This window comes from Astatotilapia calliptera, chromosome 13 (genome assembly GCF_900246225.1).
Source record: "Astatotilapia calliptera chromosome 13, fAstCal1.2, whole genome shotgun sequence".
Taxonomy (NCBI): Eukaryota; Metazoa; Chordata; class Actinopteri; order Cichliformes; family Cichlidae; genus Astatotilapia; species Astatotilapia calliptera.
The window spans coordinates 10,275,090-10,297,466 of NC_039314.1; the positions used below are offsets into that span (position 1 = coordinate 10,275,090).

The window sequence follows — 22,377 nt, forward strand, 5'->3', positions numbered from 1 at the left end:
CATTGTAACACCTTGAGTCTTTTCTCTTTCAGTCATTCTGTTTTCGATCTGCTGGGGATCATTGTCCTTATTTCAAACATACTTTAGCTGTCAGACAGATGGCCTCAATTTTCACTATAGAATATAGAGGAGCTTTGAGCTGTTGAGCAGTCCTGTGACTGCAAAACAAGCCCAAATCATCATGTGTCCACCACACTTAGTATGTGTGAGGCTTTTGTGTTGAAATGCTGTTTCGTTTTCACTCATCATGGTGCTGTGCGTTGTCCAAATATCTCCTCTTTTGCCTCGTTTGTCTGAAGGACATCGTTCCAGACGTTGTGTGGTTTGTTCAGATGTAACTTTGCAAAAATAAGCTGTGCCGCCATGTTCATTTTAGAGGAAAGAGGCATTCTTTTGGCAACATGTTCTGTTTTTTCTAATTGTACTGTCATGAGCTTTAAGATTTAACATGCTAACTGAAGCCTGTAGACTCTGACATGTAGCTCCTAGGTTTATTTTTATTTTTATTTTTTACAATTTATAAAGCATTACATGATCTGACCTTGGGGTAAATCTGCTGGGATGTCCCCCTTTGGGAAGATTTTGGCATCGTGTAACACACACTTGAATGCTACAGACTAGCAAACTGCTAAAATGTCTCATGTTCTCACTTGCTAATGATGAGTTACCCCTGCAAAGCATGAAACATAAAATAACTGCCAGAAAATTCAAATGACTTCATTTGTATAGTTTTTGCTACAGCCAGCATTTTCCCAAATATGGTACACTTGGGGTTACAGGTTTAATCAGTTGCATTTGATTATTAGCACCTGGGTGCTACTTACCCTCTTAATTGGAGAAGCAGTAAGATTGTGCTTCTTTTTTGACTTGCCTGTGTTTACCAATATGTGCACTGAAAACCTGCCTTTTCCCTCCCAACCATCGCACAGAGATCACATTCCCAAATATCAAATCTAGCGTATTTTACACTTTTCCTCAAATATAATAATAGTCAACTTGTGCACAACCTAAGAAGTAGAAAACTAACTCGCTGCTAATGCTGGTTTAGATTTGGTAAGCGCGTTTACCTCTAGGTGTCAGCAACAGCAGCAGAGACTTTCTCACACACATGCAGTCTATATGCATATAGTAAGTGCAACACAAAGTTTCACATCATGTTTCTTGCACACGTAACCGCCTCATTTCACCGTGTGTTTGAATGTTTGCCACAAAGAGGAAATATCCCCCACATTTCAACGAGCAGAAAATAAAACCTGCTCCTTCAAAACCTCATTGTAGCTCACAGTAATGCACTACTGATCACGACGGTGGATGTTTTCGTGGGGGGTTGGATTTTGATCATCCCCGCTCTGATGATGATGTCTCCTATTTTGACATTTGTGTCTGTTTGTGGCTTTTCTTCAGCAGGACGTACTGTCTGCTCCTTTCCCCCATCAGACTGTCAGGAGAGCACATGGCCTACGGTCAGCAACCCACTCCACACTCTTCACCCAGCCTACCAATGCCCTGTCTCCACAGGTTAGTGTGTCCGCGTGCATGTGCATCTGTATTATAAAGGAAATGAAAACAATAGATTGTCTTATTGATTTCTGGGCCACTTGGCCTCAAGAGGAAATCCATAGTTAGTTGTGTCTGGCTCATTGATGTGGGCAGCCTTTGACAGCAGCTGGGTTTAGCGTTGTCAGCACTTCCTGACACATTCATCACCTATTGCACTTGTCATTTGTAAAGGTCGGTCAGGGAATGGTTGTATTATTATGCAACTGAGACCTCAGATTGTTGTAGGTATTGAATCGATATTGGCTGGCTGAATATTGCCAGTCATTGTAACTTGCGTCACCCAACCTTGAGAAACTACTAGCTCTCCTTTAGTAAAACTTTAATATCAGCTCTTAGTTTAGTTTTTAGTGACCATGTAAATGCTGATAGAATAAAATCTTGTGCTAAACACCTGATTTAGCACAGCATCCCTTTTTTTTTTTTTTTAGTCTAGATCGACATGCATGATAATTACTGTTCCCATCAAGTCTCAGTCGTTCACTGCTCGTTACTCTCTGGATTAGGAGTTATCAGTTCTTTCATTTTACCTGCGTCTCCTTGATGTCAAGACTAAACAACCCTCTTCATCTTTCAAAGGCTTCTCCATTAAAAAGCTCTTATTTTGGGAGAAGCCTTTGAAGGCTGATTAGATCATTGGACATCAGGTTTTCTAAAAACGGTCACCAAAAAAAAAATATTCAAATGGTTTCACCAGTGGAAGCCCACCATTCAAAACAACCTCCCCACAGTGGTTTTTACCCTCTGATTCAGTGTTGTTGACAGCAGCAGCGTGAGCTGCCGCACGAAGCCGGTTTTCCTATCAAACCTTATTACGCCCTGCATATCATTATCCTGACAAGTATGCATTTAGATTATAAACAGCACCGAGACTTTTCCAAATGGGGAGTGCCACATCAAAGAGGAGAACGGGCAAACAATGTCGGTGACATTTGACTTTGATGTGAAATCATCAAAAAACTTTTCACCAGTTTCGTGCTACAACTACGGAAACTTAAACTCGATGGTTATGTTTGTGTGCACGGTAATACTGCAAACAGTGGTTAGAGCTTCACTGCAGATGGAGATTTTACTTGAAAACTTCAGTCACTACTACCCAACTTGCCTGTCCTCTCATGTTTTCCTACCTGAAGGCTGCTCGGGTTGTTGTTGTGGCAGTCCTCTATGCGATTCAATCCCCTCTGTAGAGAATCTTTTGTTCTTCAGGCGCAGTTCAACTCCATCATCTGGGACTGCAGCTGGTGACAGTTTTCCTTGTTCTGCTCTGCTGCCTCTGTGTTTCAGTGACCCTCCTGCTCAGAGCAGAGAACAGAACAAGGACTAAAGTTGCCAGCTGATGTCCAAGTTGGTGGACATGGAGTCCATCTATGGCACGAGGCTCAATGCAGACGAGGGATTGAGATGTCAAGCAACAATACTATACAGTATTTACTGGGGGGAACTGTTCACATTTCCTTTGAAGATTGCTGTCTGCTTTCAAACATCATAGTTGTGCTCGGCTTGTGATATACTATCATGACCTGGAAGTTTGAGCGGTATCTTGTTTTTGCTTTCAGTCCATTGTCCGTTGTAGTTTTTGGCTTTGCCTGTTTTTCCTGTGCAGTTCCTTTTAATTTCCCCACATCACACACGTTCTACCAGAGTGTGGGAATCATGGTGTTAACTGTTGATAGGAAAACTTGTGTCGGCTTTACCAGCTAATCAGGAAATGAACATTCTGAATACTTTGTCTGTAAAATAGCATTGGTGCATAGCTCTTTAGTCATAATGAGGAATGGGTCTATTGTCATTCAGAGTCGTTTTTAGAGAAAAATAACAGCACTGTCCAAATATCTCAACTTCACACAACACAAATGCAGGATGTAGATATTTAATCAGCTGGGACTTTGGTCATTAAGTTAAAGTGACAGGATTTGTATCCAGGCAACCATATGCCGTATGTGTTCAGTTAAGTCCGTTGGGAAAATTATGATTCACATCTCAGATTGTGATCCCACACAGATTTAAAGTTAAGTTCTCAAAATGTCTAATACTCCTGTGGAGGCCTTTTCTTTTCTTTTCTTTTCTTTTCTTTTCTTCAGCACAGTTCAATAGTCCTAAACTTTACTTGCTTATGTTTGAATCAGCTAAGCTGTCTGGTATTTTGAGCGTTGCAAGATAACAAACTTAATCTGAAAGAAATTGAATGAGTCTGTTATAGTTTATGTCTGTTGCTGGGCTCAGTAGCGTGATATCAATACCAGATGAATTTCTTCCTCAGTTACAAATTTGATAGACTGTTTGCTATCTGTTTATTGAACCATACTGCAGGGGGGAAAAAGACACAATGATACAAGTGAAACTTTTGTTGGATAGCTCGAACTCTGCGGCATTTAAAGTCAGAGGTTTTGGATGTAATCTGCAGCACTTCAGTGAGTTGTTGTCTGAAAAGTGCAAATGCTAAATCTAAAATCTGCCCAAGATAATTATTCATCAGTTCATGTTGTAACGATTTGGTGTATTCAATGTGGCTATGTACACATGGATCTCTCTCTGGGGGCTTCCCATGATGCACTGAGTGTTTCTTCTTCACTCACAGTGTTTATTCAGCTCTCTGCATGTAATCATTATTATTGTTATTAATCTCTGGCTCTCTTCCACAGTGTGTCTTTTGTCCCGTCTTCCTCCCCTCACTCCCATCTGGTCATGGCAGATGGCTGCCTCTCCCTGACCCTGCTTCTGCTGCGGGTTTCTTCCTGTTAAAAGGGTGTTTTTCTTTCCCACTGTTTCCAAGTGCTTGCACAATAGGCGGGAGGGGAGGGGGGGTCACCTGATTGTTGAGGTTTTCCCTGTATTGTTATAGGGTCTTTATCTTACAATATAAACCTCCTTGAGGTGACTGCTGTTGTGATTTGGAGCTATATAAATAAATTACAATTAAATTGAATTGAATTAAAATATAACAGTCCTTAGATCTGACAGAGTGACCTTTCAACTTTGCTATTTTGTCCTTCGACTCATCTCCAACTCCTTGCACTTGGTCTTCCTGTGACTAAGATCCAGGAAGAATCCAATAAAACAGATACATTATGGAAAAATGATCATTTCAAAGTTAAGCGTCCGTTTTTTTTTTTTCACCAGGAAATACTCTTGAGCCTGCGACGTTATCCTTGCATGGAATAAAACTTTTATGATGAGAACACGATATTTATCCCTTGAGTGCTTGTAATCCTTGTGCAACAAATAGCAGCGCATTAGCTCGTCTCCCCCTCTTTTCTGCGTGTGTTTATGCTGTTACTTGGAGCAAATGTATGTTCAGTGTGCTTTGTTTGTGCTCTGTGCTTATGTGTCACTGGTCTTTATGAAATGAAGAAGGGTGGGCATGGATTTGCACAAGGTGGGGGTGGCTGTACAATGAAAACCGAGCCGAGGCTTTCTCTTGGAGTCCTGTTTACATTTTGCTGCAATGGGCCACTTGAAAAGGCATCGGGTGGAGTGATGTTAAATGAGAGCAGTGCACAGTACACACAACTTGCCTTGCCTGAAAGTAACAGCTTTAGCAGCGGGCTGTATTAGCAAGTTCACTGTAGAATGACGCAACAGAGCTCACAGGAAGCCCGTTCCCAAGCGTCCCTTTCCCTGCCATGTACCCTCAAGAGAGACAGCTGTTTGTTCAGAGGGCAGGGGAGGGAGGAGACATGGACGGCCCAGCAGGGAGTGTTTGCCTTGCTACGGCCTGTTGTCTCTGCGAGGTAGAGCCGGGGATGATACTGCCTGAGCCGTAGTAAAACAAGGAAACATCAGCAAAACAGAGATGCTGTAAAGAAGCACAAGAAATCAGGCTGCATAAACTTGTTAGCTTTGATAACACTGGCTCTAAAAGTGCCTGCTTGCACTGTCTGCCGTTTGTATATAGCACTGTTATCAGTCAACACCCCCCCCCCCCTTTCATCTCATTGACACCCTTCTCCCTCGCTCCTGCATTGCTGCAGTACAGGCACTTGTCTCCTCCTTGGCTAAGCCAGCCCTCTCTCTCTCTTTCCCTCCCCTTGTCTCCAACCTTTCCTCCCTCCCCTCCTCGCTCTGCCGTTCTTTGGCATCCTTCAGTTTAGCTGCAGCTTCCCACAAGGCCCTGATGGGTCAAAGCTACACAGACGCGCACACACAAAGCAGTTTACAGCAGCGCCATTCACGCACGGACCTCTCGATCCATCTGCGACTCGGCTCCTGCGGAAGGCAGCCGTGATAGTTTTAACAAAGTTGTCAAATGTCAAGCAGACACGTGAAGAGAGAAATCTAAAAGGGCGGGTGTCGTGGAGGGGGGCACAACAAGTTGCTGTCTCCTCACTTGAGCCTTGCCAGTTCAGCTCATGAGTTCAAAACTGCAGGGCACGCGAGTGGATGGATAAAAGATGGAAGCAGAAAAGGTTCGGGGGGTGGGAGGAAGGCAGCAATCATCAGGATGGCAGCTGGTAAAGGTGTAGCATACGGCAAGGGCAGTGAAGGTGTCGCTGTGACTGCAGTCTGCAGAGCTCTTAAGCAAGTCACATTCATCATTCACTTTGAATCATGTCTATAGCAAAGCTGTGTCGAATAGATGTGTCCTTTTCATGTTTTGACCAGTTTTTTTTTTTTTTAAAACAACAAAAAAAAACATTTGTTCAGTTCAAGGATTTATTGCCTTTTCCAATCCTTTTGTAAGAGGGTGTAATCAGTAATCTTCACCTTCCTCTCTGACAGGTGGGTGTAGTTCAAGAGCCTTTTACAGAGAGAGCTCAATGTACAGGCTTGCATCAGAGAGACGAGGGGTTGAGAAATTGCCACTGACTGAAAACTATGGCTGTGCTTTTTGGAGGGAGGCAGGTGTATTTTAAAGTGAGCCATAAAACCTATTTGTTGCTGTATTTATATGATGCACTGAACTCCCTCAGCAGATGTGGCCAACCGCCTTTATCCTTGAAGCATAATGTTTCATTCTGAAGCAGAGGCTCGAAACTCGCTCTGTCTCTATGTTTGCGTCACTTTCTCGCCTTGAACGGCGCTGATTTAATGGACTTTATGGAATACCTGCGTTATGAGCCCGATTATTACACATCTGCCACTTTAAGCCAGAAATGAATTTTGTTTGAATGTCGTCACAGAGCATTAAAACGTTAAACCCGTTTCCCTCTTTTCAGTCATTTTAAACCATGTCTTTTATAAAGCTAAGCAATAAGTAGCCTTGAATTTAAGTTATATGATTAACAACATTGATGACAGCATGGACATTTATCAGAAAACACAAAGCTCTCTATTTTAACCCTCTCATCACCAATAGTGTCCTGCAAAATAAAGATTAATGGCCTGTTTCAAAGGATATGCACAGTTTACCTCAAATGCTCAAGGAGACAGCAATAATCAACGGTAATAAACTGCACTGAGTTTTTTTGTTTTCATTATCTTTTATTGTTTGAAAGCACCGGCAGACTTGTTCGGCTTTAATTAAGTCAGCAGGTAATTAGGATGTCTGTATGCTTGTTTTCATATGACTGTTTTGAGTGACGGCACGCAGCGAGGAGAGACACCGAACCAGCGTTTCGTCAAGCGTCATCTGTGCGTAGCTCTTTTTGTTGACTTCTAGTCAAATGGATTATTCCCGAATGACACGCAGATACTGATCGGCCTAGCGAGCCTTAAGCCTACTTTAAAGTCACAGATGCCATCGCCGGGTCTAATTGCATTATTGATCAGTTTGTGTCTGTTGGAGCGTTTTGCACACGTAGCTGCAAAAATGAGATTATTTTTTACTGCTTACGTTTCCAGGCAGCGCGCATTTGAATATTTATCAGGTAAACAGAGCACTGAATTGAAGTGAGGATAAAAAGGATATTGTTGTGAAAAGGAGTGCGTCTGTTTTATGTCCCGAATGAAATGCCACCACCATCAAAGTTATGCTTCAGAGCGCCTGTAACTGTCGAGAAATAATTCTCTGCCGATGCGTCTGATTATTTATTTTCCACTCTGGTTTTAAACATTGGTGTAAAATAACTCTTGTGTCTGCGTGTTTATCCGAACTGAAGTCCTTGGGCGCACTCCTGTAACCGATAACAAACTCGGTATGAAGAATTTCAAAAAGGAAATCAATTTGCTTTCAGGATGGTAACTGACATTTTTCCAACAGAGTATCAGTTATCCAGTTGAATAAATCTATTGATCTTCGCATCTCAAACTCCCATTGATTTGTAACCTGCCCGCCGCTCAGCAAGCCGTCATTACATCATTAGAGAAACTGCTGCATGCTTGAATTTTGTGATTAGTTTGGGATCTCCTCAAACTAATAGTAGTGACTTAAATGTTGCTCATCTGACTGGCCAGTCATGGCTGATGATTAATGCTGTTTGTAAATCGTCATCGTCATGATGTCGTCTAATAATAACGCGTTTAATTAATACAGCCGACACACGTGGTTAAATCTCAGTCAACTCTATGTCGAGGCAACCTGATGATTAAGCAAAGAAAAAGCGTGCTTATAAACTATGTGCTGATATTCGGAAATGCAGATGCCTTGCAGATGTATTTTATAAAATCCTATTAAACACAACTTTATGAGCGCCCATTAAAAGCATAAATCTCATAAATATCATTACTGTTGTACAAAACGTTGCTTGTCGTGCAAAATTTCTTGTATGATCATCAAAAACATAATTTAAAAACACTGTCAGGTTAATTTTGAATCGATAACTTTTTTCTTTCCTCCCTCTTTTTATTTTATCTCAGAAAGCCTCAGATCAGCTGAAACACTCAGTTTATTTAAATCCAGGTTGAAGACTCACCTGTTCTCAGCTGCATTTGAATAAAGCACCAAATCCACACTTTAAGCTTAAATTTCAAAACTTACATTTAACTACTGATTTTATCTACTGTTCTGATTTTATCTGTTTTGATTTTATATACTGTTGTTTGTTTGTTTGTTTGTTAATTAGTTAGTTAGTTTATTTGCTTGTTTTAATCAATTTTAAATCATGCTTTTTATTTGTTCTTGTTTCTAATGTCTCTGTAAAGCACTTTGAATCACCTTGTTGTTGAATTGTGCTATACAAATAAACTTGCCTTGCCTTGCCTTATCATCTTCAATTCAAGAAATTAACCAGGTTGATGATTTGTTCCATTTAATGGCTTTTGAAAGGTATTGATACTCAATACTGTCTATTTGATGTTTACTTATATTCTAATTGGGAAATGTAGTTATTATCTTTAGTAGTTGTCTTCAAGGCATTTTGTTGTCTGTAAGCTCTGTTTAAATATATTTTAATGAAATATAAACTCTCAACAAGCACTTTATTAGGTGCACCTTCTCAACTGCTTGTATTAGCCAGTATTAGCCAATCATGTGGCAGCAATTTGATGGTTGAGACTACCCGCTGAAGCTCAAACTGAACATCAGGAAGTAGAAAAGATATGTTGATTTGTTGGAGTATTTCGGAAAATGCTGATCTGCTGGGATTTTTTCCCAGACAACCATCTCTGGGGTTTACAGAGAACAGATAGGAAAAGAGGAAATATCTGGTGAGCAGCAGTTTTCTGGGCAAAAATGCCTCGTTGATGCTAAAGGTCAAACTGCTTCAACCTGATAAGAAGGCATCTGTAACTCGAATAACCAGCGCTAGAGTTGGTAGAGTTAGAATTTGACTGAAACAACGTGAAGTCATGATGCCCTATACAGTTTGGGCTTGTGGTGGTGGTGTAATGGTGTAATGGAGATATTTTTTAGCATACTTTGGGCCCCTCAATATCAACTAAGCATTGTTCAGACACCACAACCCAGCTGACTGTTGTTGCTGACCATGTCTGGTGACTATTTATGACCACAGCTTGCCCATCATCCGGTGGCTGCTTCCAGTAGCATGCCATGTCTGTAGACTCAAATTCCTTCCACAGTCACCAGATCTTAATCCAACAGAGCACATTTGGGATGTGGTAATATGGGTGATTCATTACGCATGTGCAATTGACAAATCTGCAGCAACTGTGCGATGCTGTCATGTCATCATGCACCAGAATCTCTGAGGAATGTTTCCAGCATCTTGTGGTTGTGCCATAAAGAATTAAGGCAGTGCCAAAGGAAAGGGGTCCAAGCCAGTACTATCAAGGCATGCCTAATATAGTGACATGTGAGTGTATTTATTAACCAGCTTCTGTGTAATCTAGTAGTCTTCTTTCTTACAAGCAGGTGTTCCTTATAATGTAAACACGATGTTGGCATCCATGTAACAGAAGTCTGAATAGGAATAATTTTTCTTGAGGATCTTTTGATGTTAGCTGAAATGTGCATAATCCCACAGCCACAGCCTAAATACTGTGTTTATAGGGGCTCCACTTTGCTGGTTTTTTTTTAACCTACATAATCGCATTAAGACTAGATTATTTCAGTGTATTAATTTCACTGCACTTCCTGTGATGGTATAGGGTGACTTGCAGCAACATTTTAATTATATGAAATATGAAATACAATTTAAAAAAAAAAACAAAAAAAAAAACACAAAATAATTGGCCTAAGAAAAAAAAAGTCTAAACCCCTGTGAACTGTGTTAAAAGGTGGGTTGTGCTGTTATTGAAGGGCTGTCTTTGTTCCACTTAACACCAGTGATCAAACTGGGGTCATGCTATGTCGGTCAGCTTGCCAGAGGTTGATTGAAGCTGAAGCTGTTAAACCTCTAATATGTAGTAATAACAGCTCTAGGTGATTAACTCCACATACGCATTATTAACACGTTATAAAAAATAAATAAAAGGAAGGTGTTTAACGTCATGGTTCAGTTGGATTATTTCAGAGCTGCAAAAATTTGTTGCCAGCGGGAGGCAACTTGCCCAAACACCTCCTCTAACATCTGATGATACAGAATTGAGAGAGGGAGAGTTGCAAACAGGTAGAAACAGTGCTGGGGGGTCGAACAGTGAAGTAGGCCCTTGAGGAGGGTCGAGAATCAAATCGCATTGAAACAGGATTGAGTAGAAGAGCAGAGGAGGCAGGATGAGCAGCATACTGATGATGAGGATTAAGATTGTGGATAGGAGCGTGAGGGCAGAGAGATATGGAGACAGGTTTTTGTTTTTTCCTTTTTCCCGAGCATCAGTGATGTTGACTAGCTCACTTTGATTTTAGGTCACGATGTCATTTGGGAGGATAAAAGGGCAGAGATGAGAGGAGGAGCAGGAGGTGATATGAGGGGAAAAGTGACAAGCTTTAACTAAGGAGTCGCCGGCAATGCGGTCTGATCCGTCATTCATTTCAGCGTACTCTACTAGATGCCGCTTATTATCGTCAGCCTTGCTTGGTCGGTGAGTCAGCACGACGTGTGATTTCAGTAGCTTGTAAAGCAGAGGCCATCACATCGCCCGCAGGCGTCATCGCATTGCTGCCCAGAAACCCTTTGAGATTTGAAAACTGGGCTGTCTGCTTATTTGACTGCTGTGACTTCGATTCCCCTACTCTGCAGGTGGGTGACATGACAGTAGCTTCACAGAAACCGGCCCAGTTTCTGCTGTCCAAAGTCTGTATGAGGGTAAGCTGCTTCTCCACATGGCCCCACGGCACAGAGCCTGTGAATATTTGATGCTAGTTGTGAAAGGCCTGGAGTGAAGCGTTTGTTGTTATTAAAAATCTGACAAATAGGACCCAAATGTAAAATCCTGGACGTACCATGTCAGAAAACACGATTTTATCTGAAAAAAAAAATCCTACTGTAGACTGCCAATCACAAACAGTCAGCATTATTTATTCTAACACTTATTTTATTCCGTGTTAACACACAAGGTACACCTACTGCGTCATTTCCTGACGTGCTCAGTACTAACAGTCTGCCTGAGTCACTCATTTTGTAATGCAGAGTGAGAATGTGGCTGCTTCTTATCTCATCACTGGTGAGTATTTAAAAACGAGGTCTTAACCCTTAAAATGCTGGCAGGCCAGTTTTACACGTGGTTTTTAAATGACCGTAACGCCATTAGATACAAACTTTAAATGGTTTTGGAAAGAGGAGCAGACAAGCTTGACAGGGGCATTCGGTGTATCGCGCTAGCATGAAGCATTCACAAAGCCCTGCTGTCTGAACACAGACAGAGAAATTAGCTCCACCTAGTTTTTTCAGTGTCCACGTCACCGTAACTCCTCAGCCATTTTGAGCTAAAGAGAAAAGTCAAATGGTTCTTGAATGATGAGAATTATTTTATAACCCCAAACAGTAAGTCCAGGTGATGGCCATGGGTCATGCTATGCTGTAAGTTCGAAAAGTATAGTTTTTAGCCCAGGGTATTGTCATTATGCTGTCAGGAAGGGGGCAGCTCGGACGCCTAACTTCATGAACACGATAACTAATCTACTAGTAGACGGAGGGTTCGCACTGGCAGCCGACATTATTTTACTGCTGTGTGACACAAATTTGCTAAAACTCACTTCTTGAAATGTACTTCAAAACGTACCTTTTCCGGAAGTGGAAGTGCTGCTTCACTTCTGTGTATTATACTCTCAGTGAGAGGAGTGTAATAACCATTATTCTTTTACCATTCATGCATGTAAAAAGGTAAGCAGTACACAGGGTTGTTCCTGGTTCAGGAGGGGGTGACTGCACATATAAGGCTTATATGAAAAAAAAATCTGTGCATTTTATGTTTGAGGTATTGAAACCTCATCAAAACCTCATCAGATTGTAATTCAAAGATTTCACTGCAGATTTTCTTTAATTTTTAAGCCTTTTCTCAAACTTAGATATCTGTCACCTCAAGTCTTAGCAGTGATACCCCCATCTGGGTCATTCAGACAGAGAGCATTAAACTCCTCGTTGTCTGATTTTTAAGGAGAAGCTAGGGAAGGCACAGAAGAGGCATATGGTGTTACACACCCTCTCTTGGCCTAGCAGAAGGCCGTGGTGAAAGTGGAAACTGGCACCAAACACGTTGGCCAGAGGGCCAGTCAGGCACACGGGCTGTAAAGATAACCCGCCTTGATTACGCTTACACTTGGAAAAACAGCATCGCAGTTAGAAAACACTGAGGCCAAAAAATGAAAGGACTTGTAACAGCAAATGCCCACATGAGGTGAGCTGTGTGTTTCTGTGCCGCAGCTCCTTCAGAAGTGTCTCCTCCAATCTGTGTCTGATTGGCATTCGTGAGCTCAGTTCGCTGGCTTATGTGCATGCAATATGTCCACGCGGACCACGGCTAAATAAAACCTCAGGCAGACTTGCTGACCGATCCAAGAAGCAAAAATATTTCTGTGAATTCTGTTGTCCAGACTTTTGTGGACTATTCCCCTGATAATACAAGATGGTTAACAGTACTAGCTGAACAGTGAGATGACTAAGACCAAGAATTGATATTCTTGGCATTTTTAGAGAACCCTGTTTTTGCCGGGTGAACTTTAATCTTTTGGCATCTAAGTCATATTCAAGGCATGGGCACAGTCACAGAGGGGAGAGCCTGTCAAAGTTCCTGAAAAGAAGCATTCCCAGGCTCGGCTCCATAAATAACTGATGCTGCTTGAGGAGGAGTTCACATTGGTCTGTGACAGACCGGCCGCTGCCCTCAGTGTGACCTTGCATGATCGCAGAGAGCAGAGTCACAGGACTCTCAGGTCAACTCTAAACTACGGCTGCCACGATTAGTCGACTAGTCACGATTACGTCGACTATCAAAATCGTCGACGACTAATTTAATAGTTGACGCGTCGTTTGAAGCTTTGTAAGATCCCAAAAGACGCAGGAATAAGTAGTAGGATTTAAGAGTGTAATAACGGGCTGAAACAGAAGATGGCAGCACTGCATGTACAAGGATGCCAGCTGCCGTTAAACCCCGAAGAAGAAGAAGCTGTGTCCCAGAATTCATAGCGCAGCCCAGCTCAGTTTCCAACAATGGCGGCAGCTAGTTAGTTTTAATATTACTCCTATTATCTTTCTGGGTCCCAAAATAAACGGTTAACATATTTTCAGGCGAGAATGTAGCTGTGTAAAGCTCAAATATCTGCTCAGTTTATCAAGACACCACATATTTTCAAAAAGCGCTCTGACGTTTTCGGAGACGTCTGTTACCCACTAGCTCGTTGGCTAGCCGGGGGCAAGGCTCACTAGAGCCGCTGAGAACATCGGATTCCCGGCAAATCGTTTTCAAACCCACTGCCTCAGGTTAAACATATATATAAGTCACTTAGACAACTTAAAAATGTTATTGTTTGGCTTTTTTCAGTATTTTATTTGTTCCTGAGTAAATCGGTTTGGCTGAGATTAAAGTTATAGTTTTTACACAGCTGAATAAAGCAGACAGCTGATCATCAGAAGTGTGAGATGCTCGAGAATATACTCTGGTGTCCCGTTATATTTTAGATAGCAAGGAGCAGACGGCTGAGATTATTAAACTCCACCGAAACAATCTGCAAATGTCATTAAAATTTAATAAACATCTTGTCATCATCATCATCTTGTCTTTATTTTTAGTTAGCACATACCTTAAACACTTAAAGCTGTAAGCTAATGATAGTTATATAAGAGCAGATGCACGCTGTTGCAATAAGCTGTACGTTGTACATCCAATGAATGCAAGATCTGATTAGTCGACTAATCGCAAAAATAATCTGTCACTAGTCGACTATCAAAATAATCGTTTGTGGCAGCCCTACTCTAAACCCAGGAAATATTGGTGAAACAGGCACAGCTCTAGTTGTTTCTTAACCATTTATGGTAATCGCGCCTCTCTAATAATGTGTTGCAAATCCTTCAATGGGTCACCAAATGAAGAAAGAAACTGCATTGTTTATATAACGGGAGATAAATTATATAATTTGTTGTGGTATATCCTGTAAATTCTATAATTACCCTCCTCTTTCATCTTTGGACCCTGCATTCTGGCCAGGTGGATGGTTTCAGTGTGAGCAGGCTAGCTCACTGGTCTGCCCTATTAATCAAACAATGATGCAAATTTCTCTGAGAAGAAAGACCAGAAACTCCCCAATGCACCCAGTCAGGATTAATAGCCACCTGGCTGCCTTGGAAATTTAAATTTGACATTTTCATTGTTGAGCTTTACTTCATGTTTTGTCTCAGCTGACGTTTTTAATTAGTCCCTCAACTGAAAAGCTTGATGAAAGCGTTGCATTTCCTTTACCCTTTTAAATACTCACATCTTTGGAGTTGAGGATGGATGCTGCTAAAAAGCATTCATATAACAGGAGTATGGATCAGCTTAGATTTAGGGAGGAAGAACCGCGCCTACGTGTTTCACGGTTCAACATTTTCTGCTTTTGTGCCGAGCTGTGCTGCTCATTCACTTTGAACGTGTTGCTGTGATCTGCTGCTTACGTTTAAAGTCGAGGACTTTTTGAGCACCAGTCCTGACAAAACGAGACGGTTGCGTGTGCAGTCCAGCATGTTGTGAGACGTCTCACAACGCAATGCAATGCAAACAGGACGTTTGGCTAATGTAAATATGGGAAAAGAAAGCTAGCTTAGGTTAGCCTGGTTAGCTTCCCCTGTAAGTGAAAGGTTGTTGTTATGACAATCGCACCAGCAAAGATACCCATGCCCGTCTCAGACATACCCTCATGCATCTTCAAGGCCACCTGTACATTTGAATCCTCCCCAAGGACAGTTACCAACAGTTATTTTCATTTCTGATAAATCTAATGATTAGTTAGGCACCTACTCGAGTGCACAGGACAGTTGGGAGAAAGAGACATAAGACAAAGATACAGATAGTGAATGTCATGGTCTGATATTTTACATGTATTAACAATAGAAAGCCTACAATAGTGGTGCTATGCGAATCAATGGTCAGCGACTAGTGCTGCAGCTGTCTATATGTCACCTATGTCTTGGAGGATAATAAGATGTTGCCTTTATGCCTGTCAAAATTTCTTTTGCAGAAGTGTCATGTATTTTTAGATTCAGTTATAACTCCAAAGAATTAACTATCAGGACTCCATTGTGAATAAATGTCCCTAAATACACTTTGATATCATGGAAAGAAAATGCTGCTCTTAATTTTCTCCAGGATCAAAGTGATCCAAACTTCCTGTTTGAATAATACATCAATGGGTACAATGCGAACAGGACGTTTGGCTAATGTAAATATAGGCCAAAAATGATCTCAAGCTGTAGGCCATGGTGTAGCTCACTACATTCACTTAACTGCTGGACAATCCCTTACAGCATTATTGTAACTCTTTCATTTAGTCTGAAAAACAGTACTGTTACTGTGTGTGTGCAAGATGTTCAGAAAGGCGTAACAACCTGGAATATAAAGCTTTATGACCTTAATGTTCAACCAAGTAAACATGTTTACGGGTATTATGAGTCTCAAGGTAGAAAGTTTGCGTATTTCACCGTTAGCGGAAACCGAACTTGACGGTCAGATTTTGGAAGCCAGGCAAAAGATAAAACAGCAGAAGGGTAAAGTGGAGCATCTTGTGCCTCTAAGCATCAGTGATGAGAGATAAATTGGTGGTGACCTAGTACTAATGCGTGCTCTGAACATGATATATTATTCAGTGTGGGTTTTGATATATGTGATCATGAACTCTGAAACCTAGAGGGGAATGTTTTTGCCACAGAAAATTGTGTCTGTGCCTCCTTATTGGACCATTTACAGTCACATAAAAGTGCATCCCATGGAAACTGCCTTTTGGCACATGTGGACACGCAAACACTTTAAAACATACTGTGAAAAGTATTTTGCACTCGTCTCTTTGACGTTGCCCTACTGCAAATTTTAAACACTCTCTCATCTAGATTTCCTTCAGTTGTTTCAAGGTGTTTTACAGTTTCTTTGCATGTACTGCCCATTTTAAACTCGCCAAATATGAGCCATAACATAAGCCTCCATTTCATCCTTCATTAGCTATAGTGTGGTCATTTGATCAGATCATTGTCCTTTTAAAACATCTGCCTTACGCTCAACTTCAAGACTGATGCAGATTCGTAGTGAAGTCATTTACTGCAAGCTGCTCAGTCACTGAGACAGGGACATGGGAGCAGCTCCAAAATAAAAACACTCGACTTCACTGCACCACACATTTCTGCTGTTACATCTCTGTCTTTGATTTGTCTGTACAGAGATGAATAAAGGCTTTGCGTGTTCCTGCCTGCTCATTGGCAAAAGGCACTCTTACTCTGTTTGTTTGGAGATCAAATTGCACAATCCCTTTCTGATCACTGATCAACAAATCCACGCGTTACCTGCAGATCCTGTGATGACACGTTGGGATTTTTGGCTTTTTTTTTTGGAATCAGCTTTACTAAGTTCCCTAATACTTTAAGTGATGCTGGAGTCTTTACATCATCAGATCTTTGTCTTCTCCACCTTGGAAGTAGGTGCCAGAAAAATCTGTTGCCATCTTTTTTTTGTTTGGTGTCAGACAGCGCTGCTGTAGGGTTAAATAGTCTGTGGCAAATTGGTAGTTAATTGAAAACAAGGGCGATTTTAGGTGATTGTAAATGTATTTAAATGTGCTTTTATTATACGGAAAAATCTTTTCGCATCCCTTCCTCGATGCATGGGCATCCAGAACCTTTTCTTTTCTTAGAGAGTAGGTTTCATCTGTCACTCTGTAAAGACAGTCTAATATTTGGGCTCTAATCTGGAACCCCTGATTGAAGTTTTATGAATTTGAAGGTTTGATAAATGCTGTGGTATTCTTAGCTCATCCACAGATTGAGCCCCCCCCCCCCCCCCCCCCCCCCTTTGTGTCAGCTTTGCTATTTGAACACTTTGGAAACTAATGAATGCTTAGATATGATATAATACAAAAAAATATGATAAAAGTTCCACATATTCCATAAAGTCGTCCTTTATGACAGACTATTTAGTAGATAGGCTATGGCACAAACTTGGGGACGATGTCGCAGTTTCTTCTGTGCCCAAAGCAGCAGCCGTAGGAACAATTAGTGTGGTAGCCACAGAGGAGCATTGTGCAGTCTTGGAGAGAGCAAATGGGAGCTACTTTATTTCTCAATTCAAAACAACTGTTTTACCCATCTATAATTAATGCGCCTAGAAACTGGGTAATGCCAGTGCAAAGTGTAGCTCTGCTCGCAGAGGGGTCCTATAACGGTGGAAAGTGTGTACGGATAAGAAAAATACTCCCAACGCCGCTGGTGATTGGAAGAGGAAATTTGGGAAGATAATAAGAACTGAGCATTGCTTACTCAGCGGCATCGATCGGAGCGTGTGGTACGTGTAACGTGAAGGAGCTACAGACCTCCACCTTTTCACACTCTTGAGGTTTAATCGATGCTGTTAAGGTCACCGGTGAGATCAGGGCCAGTGTGTAAACTGTGTGTAGGCAAAACTGGATTTTCATACTCTCAATTATTTCTAAGAGAAGAAAAATAAAGCTGGAGGGGCGAGATAAAAAAGATAAAAACAACAAAGAAAAAAGTTCCACCTACTAGTCTGAAATGGCATATTGAGAGGAAAAGTATTGCGTGACTAAAATTAAAACACTGACACAAGCAGCTAGTGCCATCTGGTGCATGAACCATCAAAGAGGGTCTCGGTGTGCCGTCGCGCTGACCACACGCACATGAATGTGTGTGCAAGCACTAATTTCTGCATACTCTCAAATGTGAGCCCAAGAACAGTGCCGGTCCTTCTCGTCGGGATCGAATCCTTTGAGGAGCAGCGCTGTGGAGCACAATAACCGAAAGCTGTTGTCTTCCAAGTAGAGGCGTGAAAGCCTGCACTGCTGTTTAATAATGCATCAGGTTCTAGTGTTGTTGGTCTCAGGGAGGGGAGGATGGGTGGGGGGTGATAGGGGTATGACGGTCAAACTGGGCCCGCACGTCAACAGTCTGATTCATTCACTTCTGAGATGTTATCTCGTGGATTAAGCGGGCTATGAGCTGGAATTAATTATCCAAAGCATGTTCAAGTCCTTTAAGGCAGTTTATTGAAATGGAATGAGCAATTAAGCCGGAATTATTTATGTCTTGCTGTAACTATCTTGGAGGGGTTTGGTGTTTGGATATCCTAATCAGGGGAGGGTTGCTTTCACTACGCTGCATTGCAGTGCAGGGATCTGATCGGCACGGGCTTTTGTGGGGCACACTCTGCTCTGACACGGTTTCCCTGTCGGCGTGCGAGTCGCGATTACTTAATATCGAGGCGTTCAAGAATGCGACTGCCGATTTCATATCTGTTAATGGCTTTCACCGGGCGAGGAACACTGCCGAGAGAAAAGGCAGCGTTTTCCTTTGTTGCATAAGCTCGTCTGTGCTGAGGCTGGAAAAAATGACGGTGATTGCTGTCACACTGTTCTCAAATCCGCTTTCTTCTGTAGCAATTGCTGAGTGGCCACCTTATCGAGGTGTATTTCTGAGGGGTGGGACGATTCGCTTGTGTGCCTACAGTGATTTGTGAGAGCCTTGGAAGGGGCACAGCTGTGCTTTTCAACTTGTTAGGCTCAAAGTGGAGAAATCTGGGCTTCAAGGGGCCGAGCTGACGAGATCTTGCCCTTAAGGCAGAATATAGAAAGTAGACGTAGCATGAGATGGCTTTTTTTTTCTGTCCTATTTACTGTTGTTCACTTCAAGAATAAATCAATAATTTGATAATAAACTGATGAGGATTTTTCTGGATTTGCTACGTTAACGATGCCTCTGGGCTCTGCAAAAGACATTCTCGTTAGTAGACACTCCGTAATTAATGAGTTGTTAAATTAAAGACTCATTCATGTCAGTTCACCTTAAGTTTAACTTTATGGCTCATTGTGTGGAAAAATGCTTTATTTTATCACTTTAAATGGCTTCATTTTGTTTGTTTTGACTAAAAATGCTTTTATCTAAACAGTGAATATAGAAATTCATAGAAAAATTGTCCTTTTACATAATTTTCGATATTTAATTACTTGTTTGAGAATATAAGGCATTCTTCACATTCCTGGGATTGAGCGGAAGAAAGGGTTTTCAGCTGTTCCAGTCAGCAGTCTCTTAATATGCTATAAAAGAGTAATAAAACCAGAAACACGAGGTTCAGGAAAGACTCGGAAATCTTAACGGCGATCGTTGTGCACAGACATTCCTTCTAGCAGGTGATAAGGTGGTAGAAGTGGTGGATTTTCAATTTAATACCTCGTAAACCTCATTTGCCTTCTCTGGGATTCCACCTGGGAGCGGCCCTGTAAGGCTGAATCAGTATGGGTGACGCTGCTTTTTGTTTGTGATATATTGCAAACTGGTGGCACATTCGTCCCTGTTTTAAGTGTTGAACATTTCGGGTGCACCTCTTAGACACGATGCGTTCACTGCCAACCCCCTGCGTGCCCTGTCCTGTCTCTTCAATGTGCAATGTGCACATTTAGCAAACAATAGTGCAAAAGTCTTGAGCCACCCTTCATTTCTTGATATTTTACTTCCAAGGAGCCAGACTTTCCTGTCAGTGTTCTTGAACAATAGTTCTGAAGGTATTCAAACTTTTTCTTTGGACAACATGTTTTATTTTTTGTTTTTGCACTCATTTTTAATTCAGTTCTTGTACCTGACCATCTTTATTTTTCTTTCTAACTCCATCAAATAACTTTTTTTTTCAATTTCTTTAGCAAATCTGCCAAAAAATGGCATAGTTTGACGGGAATTAAATAATATTTTTGCACCAGCAAAATGATTTCTGAAGAACTATTAGCTGAAAACTTGGCATATCTAAGGATGTTAAACATTTTGTGGAAACTGGACAAGTGGAGGACAAATGAAGTGACAGGCTTAAAAACTGTCTACAGCACATGAACCCAAAGTCCTTTATTTAAGCAATAGAATAAAAATCCAGCAAAGACCTGACACAGGGCCTGAGAGATGCATCTGGCCCTTCAATCGATCCATCTACTGCTCACCAAAGCCTCATCAGAAATGGTCACTGATCACTGTTTGGAAGAGCGGTTTTTAAGAAGCCATTCTTAAGGGAAACTGTGAGGAACGATATACCGAACACACTGCCAAGAAAAACACAATCGGTGGAAGACAGTCGGTCCTGGATTGGCCTGTCCAGATCCTAGACTTCAACATTTTTTAAGCAGTGTTAGATCATCATCACCAAGGAATGAAACAAAAGGAAACCAAAGTCCAAAGAAGACCTTTGAATGTACTCCAGGAAGCCTGGAGAACTATTAATGACGACTACTTAAAGAAATTACAAGCAAGCTTTGCTAAGAGAGTGCAGACTGCTGAAAAGTAAGGGTGGTCATACCAAATGCTGACTTTCAAGCTTGTAAGAGTTTCAAGCTTGTATGCTTACACATTTCAGTGAATCCCGGCATCTTTTTCCCGTTTTCCTAACAGAATATAAAGAAATAAGGAGTGGCGTAAGACTCTTGCACAGCACTGTGCAGTGACCTCCTACAAACTTCAGCTTCTCGGGAATCAGATCTTCTCGTCTATCAGAATGATAGAATGATTACTGCAAAATTGATCTGTGTGTTCTGATTCTGTACTGGTAGAAATGGACATAAATAAGGATTTAAACATGTCTGATATGCAGGCATGAAATTAAAAAACAAAACAAAAGATCATTTCAGTGTGTATGCTCAATGAAGCCCAGGATGAATCTATTCTTTATACTGAATCAACATGGGTGCTACGAATGTGCCCACGTTATCTGCTCTGTAGCCACAACCCAGGACAGCACATTACCACATAGATGGATGCAGTCATTGTGCAGATAAATGGCAGAGGTTTCCACTCCTCCAGAAGGGCACCGTGAAATGGGAATTATGTCACCAACATTATTCCTCAGCGCCGGTGTCTGTAACACATTTGCACGCAGGCTCACACAGGCACACTTTGCAGCCGTGCTCGGGAGCCGGTGATTTCCCCGCGGTGTGTCTGGAGTTAAAATGATGTGTTTGCAAGGATGAAGAGGTTTTTAAAATGCAGTGTCATCTTGGGTTTAGATTCAGTTGCAATAGCAATGCTTAAACAAAAGAAGTGCTGCCCACACATCTAAGCTACTGCTGTGGTTTTCCAACCGGGGTTGAAGTAGCTGAGTTCATCTGATGGGGCTGTGGGTAAAAATGTCGAGTACTGCCACAGAAGTAGCACGCTGTGTACACAGTAGTCGGTTACCAAATGTAGCATAACCAGATTTCTTTATATCAAACTAAAAATAGCCCTGTTTCTTAATTTTTTTTCCCCCTGGCATGAACAAAACCATCAGTGAGTAGTGTGAACCCACCCTCAGAGCAGCTCTGCTAGCAGCTTATGAATTTGTATAGCTGCGCCAGAGGAGGAGGAAGCTAATAAATCTTGCAAATTTCTCCAAATGCATCACCTGACCTGAACTAAAAACAAGAGCATCATTATGCTGCTGGAATTAAACACAACTAACATAGCGGAGGGATGATGTCGATGTAGCAGCGATGCATGTAGTAACCCGTGCACCCGCCCTCCTCCATCCTGAAGCCTGGCGCTTGTATGTGAAGTTGTTCTCTGTGAGGATGATTTATTTTCGCTGCAGATCGGTTTCATGCCTCTTCACTGTTGCTGTGTAATACGAGAGCTGGGAAAGACACAGCTGTTTCCTGTTATCAACATTTTTTTTTAATCTTCTACAGGAATTTATTATGTAATCTTCTGGGTCTCTGTTTGCTTGCTGTGAATTTAGTACACTCAAAATGTAGACGTGCACATATGGACTGTGGTAAAAAGCAGCAGTGGTTATAGAGCACGGTGCTGATGAGAGTTGAAGGAGATCAGAACCTGCACATCACGATTCTGTGTGAGTCGGACAGAGATGGAGGCGGTTAGGGAGGGAGGGTGAATTCGAGGGGCAACCCCCCTTTCTAGACGAGGGATTCCTTTACTGCAGTGATCAGCAGTACTCCCCCCATCC

The 22,377-nt window shown here is 41.7% G+C and overlaps 1 protein-coding gene across 4 annotated transcripts in view; it reads left to right on the plus strand.

The window, feature by feature from the left end:
• Window positions 1-22,377, plus strand: part of mcu (mitochondrial calcium uniporter) — a 57,177-nt gene that overhangs the window by 26,055 nt on the left and 8,745 nt on the right. For 2 of the 4 annotated variants that reach the window (XM_026189942.1, XM_026189945.1), the window contains exon 2: window positions 1,405-1,518. The exons of 1 other annotated variant lie outside the window; for it this stretch is intronic. In XM_026189942.1, the coding sequence (XP_026045727.1) occupies window positions 1,405-1,518 (114 nt within the window). The remainder of the gene's footprint in view (window positions 1-1,404; window positions 1,519-22,377) is intronic. One more of the 4 variants, XM_026189943.1, reaches the window with a different exon arrangement.